At 51.3% G+C, this 6,259-nt stretch overlaps 1 protein-coding gene across 1 annotated transcript in view; it reads left to right on the top strand.

The window, feature by feature from the left end:
• DRC3 (dynein regulatory complex subunit 3) overlaps window positions 1-3,663 on the top strand; it is a 15,161-nt gene extending 11,498 nt beyond the window's left edge. Inside the window, exons 9-12 of the mRNA XM_009635853.2 lie at window positions 844-914; window positions 1,708-1,831; window positions 3,259-3,390; window positions 3,550-3,663. Of these exons, the coding sequence (XP_009634148.1) occupies window positions 844-914; window positions 1,708-1,831; window positions 3,259-3,390; window positions 3,550-3,663 (441 nt within the window). The remainder of the gene's footprint in view (window positions 1-843; window positions 915-1,707; window positions 1,832-3,258; window positions 3,391-3,549) is intronic.
• The last annotated feature ends 2,596 nt before the right edge of the window (window positions 3,664-6,259 follow it).

Below are 6,259 nucleotides of genomic sequence, written 5' to 3'. Positions count from 1 at the left end.
AATAGCTGCCTTTTTTCTCCCCAGACTTTCCCTCAAAAACTAGGGCAGGGCTGCTAATGTGCGTCTTCATTTAAAAAAAAATAATAACCTGTTTAAAAATTAGCAGGCAGGAGCTGCGGCCTGTGTGCAAGCAGATGCAGCAGTTTACTTTTGTGAATGTGCATGACAGAAAGCAGCAGCTCAAAATGGATTCCTCACTGCATCAGGATCGTGCCTTTTAGTGTTTTCTGAATTGGTCCTCGTGTACCTGCAGTCACTGATGGAATGAGCAGAAACATTCCTCCCTGCATGCCCTTCTGGATCCGTAGGATTCGGGTGGCTCTATTGGAACTGTTGTAGCAAGACGTTAAGTGCAACACTTCACAGATTCCCCATCAGCCGTTTTTGAGAGAGGTAACAGGCAGCAGCAATTTTAGCTTCAGAGGACTAAAACAAAAGCTGCAGTAAGCCCAGGCATTGGTTATGCTTCTGACAAGAGGCTCTTCATACATACAAGGGGACTGCAGCATGGCAGCATGCAGGGCTACAGCACTCCCCGTGCATTACTTAGGTGAGGGTGAAAAAGGATCAGCTGGCTTGCTTCAGACACTGGGTAAAGGTGTCATTCAGCCAGCTTCCCTCCAAATAAACCAATTCTGATTTTCTGTCCCTGACTGAGGAAAGAAAATCTTGCAGCACTTTGAAAACACTTTAAACGCTTGAGGCAGTGCAGTTCCTGACTGCGCTAATAACAGCGGTGAGTCCAAATTATAATCAGGTGTAGATTCTTCCCCGACTCCCTAACTCCCTTTTATGTTTATGCAAGTTTTCATTGTAGTATTTCCTCTTTTTCCCTCTGTTAAGGAACTAATAAAGGATTTTGAAAGGAACATTGCTGTCATAGCATCAACATTCATTGAAAATGTTAAAGGGATATATCCTTTCGACAGTATGTTGGCCCGGACCTCCCAGAGACGGATGTATATCTCACTTCTAAATCCAGAAGTAAGCCATCAGTACAGAATTTGGTTGTTTGGGTTTTTTTAAATCAACAGAAAAGGTCTTTTCCCAGCTTTGCAGGAATGGTCATTTAAGGTGCCCAGTTTCTTTCTGTGGAGACACCGGACAACACAAAAGGAGCTAAATTTTCCTGTGCTGAAAGTCTGCCTGACTTGCGCAGCTTTCTTCCCATTGGGAATCCTCCTTTCTTCTCCACACAGCCATGACAAAACCCTGGGAAGATCTGGTTAGACTGTTTTCTACGTACATTCTTGCCCACCCCAGCCAATGAAATACCTACAATGCTTGTTGAAGTTTCTTTAAACGGCCTTCATTTTTGTGTTGCTGATGGCTTCTGGAACAAAATGAGATGAGAACAGCAAAGTGCTTCACTGACAGGTTACACTACATTAAATACATAAATCTGTTGCCCTGGTGCAAATAATTGCACCATTTTCAGAGCTTTGTTTATATCCTGGGAGACCTCCTTCAATTCCCTTTGCAAACCTAGGCCCGCTCTCAGTTCTGCATAATATGTGGCAGTGAGGATGGACCCAATGTGCCATTAAGAGCAGAAAGGGTATATCCTGACATCACAGCAGCTTCTGGAGCAGCCAGGCTCTTTCCTGCAGAGGCCCGCTGTGCAGATGGATGCTCGAGTTACAGGAGGTCATTTAATCTCTCCAAGTGAGTGGTGTGGTCAGCTTTTTCCTTAACCATCTCCTGTACGATGACGCAGTGCCGGGAGCTGGAAAACCGTCACCATGGAAAGCTGCTGGAGATCTCCATCACCACACTGGAGAAATCAGTCAAGAATGAGCTGGATGAGGATTTGCCAGATGATGTTCAAATGGTAAGGCCACCAAAAAAATTCATCTCTGCTAGGGAGTCGACAAGAAGAGGAAGCCACCACCTCTTCTCAGAAGGGCCAGGGTTTTCAGGAGGCTCAGTACAGCTGAAGTGATGGCTAAACCAGAGCACAGACACCACTGACTAGGACAGAGGATAACTACACTGCAGGTTTCCCGGGGCGCTGCCAGAGCTGGTGGCAGCAGCCCAGGAGAGGTGCTGAGGAAATCTCTCTCCTGCTTCCAGCACAACTCACTTCTCTGGCTGATTCCCAGACAGCCCCAACCCAGCAGGCACTTAGGCAGCGTCTTTGCTGCACTTGCAGCTGGTTTAGTTCAGATTCTCCCCGCTCCCCCAGGAGAATCCAAACACTGCTCTGACTTCCTTTCACCAGGGCTCTGTTTGCCTCAGTGATTTCAAAAGCCCTCCCTAGAGCTCCCCAGCCCACGAGCTGGCATGGAGGCAGGACGTGACATTTCAAACAGAGCCTTCCGCTGCGCCCTCAGTCTTGCTCTGATATCGAAGATCCCAGGAGCCTTTCAGAAAGCTCAAAGATCGTTGCAGTGCTCCCATCAGCAACACCACTGACCTTTTTTGCCTCCGTTATTCCTTCATTTAGTGGCTAAATGACTCGAGTTTTGCATTTGCTATGGTTTTGCTCTGTCCGGATTATCCCTGCCCCCCCATTACTCCAGGTAATCATGAACTGACAGACACAAAACAGACCCCTCAGCCCCCCCGGGGGAGCTCCCTGCTTTATGGCCTGTGCAGATGGCTGCAGTTACGCACCGTTGCCGTGCACCCATTTTGCCTCGCTGCCATCCATTTCCACGGAGAAGCAATCTTCATTTGTTCAACAGCTGCACTTGGCTGCAGGAGGAGAGTCATTACGGTTTAGCGAAGCCACCCTCTATTTAGAGCCACAGGGGAAGTCACTGCTTCGATTAGAAGCTGGGACTCTCCAAAAATGAAGATTTACAGCCAGTGCCACTGGTGCAAGAGACCCTTCCAAGCGCGATTTTCCACTTCCCGCACCTGCTGGGCCAGGCGTGCTGGAGCATATGCAGCCTTGCTTCAACACCAGCTGCCCGCAGGGGCCTGCCATGTGCTGCCAGGCAGCGCTGCCTGCAGCAGAGCACTCAGCAGCAGCCATTTGCTCCCTGCTCCAGCAGGTGAGGCCGAGGGTGCTGCCTCAGTTTCCCCACCCGTACTAGGGATAATATTCCATTACAACTGTAGTGAGACCCGGACACCTCCTTGCGAAGGGGAAAGCACTGGATTCACCCTGATGACTAGGGCTTTGTCAATCTGAAACAGAGGGTTGATTTTTTTCCCCCGAGCACTGCAGCTACTGTCCTGCTAGTTCCGAGCTCCGCTGCTTTCACTGCGAGCCCAGTCCCCCTCCCCTCATCCAGTCACATTACCTCCTAGCTTCTTGTGGACAAATACACCATTGTCACTGCAGTCACCGCATCCCATGGCATCCACCTGCTGAAGATTGATAAGCGAGAGAGCGACATCCTCAACAACATCTACTGCTGGCAGGCCTCCGTGACAGAGAAGGTAAGAGACCTCAGAGGGATAGGGTACAGACAGGTCTGGGTCAAATGGTGGGGACACTGCTAGGAAAGCCACTCCCTGACCTTTACTGGAGCCCTCTGTGCTACAGCAAGGGACCCTGACAAACCTGCTGATTCAACTGCTTGGTTTCAATCTGTCCAGGCTTTCCAAAACGAGATCGACAGAAACCGTGACCGTGTCAAAGAGATTGTTCAGTACATCGACAATCTCCAGGAGGAGCTGGATAACATCGAGATCCTGGAGCCGACGGAGTAGGTCTGCCATGGGCTGGGCATCTGTCGTAGCTGGGGGCACCAGGACAGCCCCCAGTGGCAGCAAGCCCAGTGGGGACGGCTGCCTCTCTACGGCTGAGCTGCCTGGGGCATTTCAGGCCAAAGGCATACTCCTTCCATCCCACCATAAACTGCAAATAAAAGATACTTACTGACTCTGGAAAAGCATATGAAGCTCTGTCTCTTCCATCATGTTGGCATGAAGCCCGTGCAGACAGAGCTCAGACCTGGTCACAAGGGGTTATGGATCAGCTGTGAGCTGATTGAACCAAATCATCATAGCATATCATGCCTGAAAGCTTTGGTACCTGCAGGCACAGGGGCAGGAAACCTGTGAGCCACAGGCACGCGGCAGCAGCCTGGGAGAGGAGCGCTCTCCATCAAACCACCCCCAAGATAACAGCGGGTTTCCAGCTCAGCAAGCACAAGGCTGGCGGGGGCTCTGCGTGCCTGGGAGCCTCGTCTTCTCACTGCCTCTCGCAAAAGCAGCTTTCTGCAGCGTGAACAGAGCAGCCCCCAGCTCGCTAGGAAGGGAAATCAATGGTTCCACAGGAGCTCACACACCGCCGCTCGCAACAGCCAAGCGAGGAGTCATTAATTCCCCTCCTTGCTCGGTGACAGCAGCTGCTACGCTCACTTGTGGGCAGCTTCTGAGGAATGATGCTGGCCGGGGCGGTACTGCTCCAGGCAAGCAGCAAGGAGAAAGGTGGGAAGGTTAAATGAGAGGGTGGCTGCATATGCCCTCTGGGGAGAGACTGGGGTCTCTCCAAGCGCCCCGTGGCTGGTGCTGCCTGTCATACACAGATTTAGCTCGTAATACCCTGTGCTTTGGAAGATGGCAGGAGCCCAGGTTCCCCCTCACGCTCCAAGACTGCACAGTCAGCTCCCTGCTACTCCTCGGCTGCAGGGACAGGGCACAGAGGCTCACACAGAGATGCGGAGGGAGCAGATCTGGTTGATAGTTAAGTGTCTGCTCAGCTCTGCTCCGTGTTTGTTTTTTTTTCAGCCTGCAGCCATCCCAGCACCTGCCTGGAGCCTGGCAGCTCAGGACCTACACCATGGTTTGGCGATTAAAACAAAGGAATACTCAGCAGAATTGGCTTTCAGCATCTAGCAGGGGCGTGCCTTTAATCAAACAGAGAGACCCTGGTGTTACATACAGGCACACTGAGGGATGAAGAACAGATGCAATGGAGTCTGTTTTCAGATTTCCAGAACAAGTGTGTGTCAGGAGCTGGCAGCTATGAAGACATGTGGCATATGCTGGGTATGTCTGTGCCGCGCCCTGCCCAGGAAGCCGTTTCTTTCGTGGGAGCTCCTCCGATGAGTTACAGACACTGGTAATGGACAGAGCTGCTGTCTTGGGGATGCAGAGGAAGCTCACCTTGACCTTTCCTCCTTGCGGGCTCAAAACTGCCAGCGCTGCACTGTGGCAGGTAGCCCAAGCGAGGAGTGGCCCACAAAGTCACAGTTCCTCAGCACGAGGCTGATCCCAGGGAAGATGTGGTGGTAGGAGGGTGGTTACTGTCCACCCAGTCACACCAGCAATTCACAGCTGGGCACTTTTCTCCTGCGCCCAGCCCAGCAGCCTCAGTCCTGCAACAGCTTGTGTTTTACGGTCGAGCTCTCCGAACAGAGGTGAACAAAGAGAGTCCCAGCTGCTGCACGAGCACGCAGCTCACACAGATCATAGTCATGGGCCCACTCCACGCTGCCCCACCGCTGAATCTGAAGGAGAGGAGGAACACAAGTCAGTTCGGAACTGGATTATGCATAGAGCTGCTCAGCAACCCTCAGCCTCCCTTTGCATGTTTGTGAAACACAGGTAGCCCCCCAGGAGCTTTGCTGGTCACTGACTGCAGGGCTAGGGAGATCTCCGGATGAGCTTGGTGGAAGGACATGCTTCATCTGTGCTGAGGTCTGGGGCAAAGCCCCTTTGAAGATAAAAAGATTCCCATCAAATTCAGCCACTTTTGGGTCAGGGAGAGCTTCACGTCAGGCCAGTTTCCAGCAAGAAAGTTATTAGCTTGGTGTCTACTACAGCCTCCAAGCTGGATAACTCACAGCAAGAGAAGCCAGCCCACAACTTTGCACTGCAGATTAGAGAGGGAGAAAAGCAACCGTCTGGGTTCTGCAAAACCAAACTGGCAGCCCCAAGAGCACTCTGGGCTGTCGGGCCCATGACGTTGCTCTACAGCAGCGCACTCCAAACTCTCTCAAATGGGGAGATCGGCAGAGTGGAACCTCTCCTGCAATAGCAGGCACTTCCCTTGCCAGTTATTTGTGGTAGGAGATGCATTTGTCACGCTGAGATTATTGCTATTTGAATTATAGGGCTGTTCTGTAACATCATTTACCTGGTATTCTTCCTCCAGGCGAGACAGAAGCACGGCTTTCTCTACTGTAATGTGCCTGTCAATCAGACTCATGGACAGAATCAGAGATTTCAGCTGGGTGATTACATATTCTATACCTGGAAGCAAATAACCCAAAACAAACAAGATTCATGGTTGTTTTCTGCAGCATTATAGCGGCATCTTCACATGCTCCAAAGAGACAGTCGGGGTGTGGGTACCTCC

This window comes from Egretta garzetta, unplaced genomic scaffold, assembly GCF_000687185.1.
Source record: "Egretta garzetta isolate BGI_Z169 unplaced genomic scaffold, ASM68718v1 scaffold263, whole genome shotgun sequence".
Lineage (NCBI taxonomy): Eukaryota > Metazoa > Chordata > Aves > Pelecaniformes > Ardeidae > Egretta > Egretta garzetta.
Note: the sequence above shows the minus strand (reverse complement) of the source record. Positions and strands in the feature narration are given on the sequence as shown.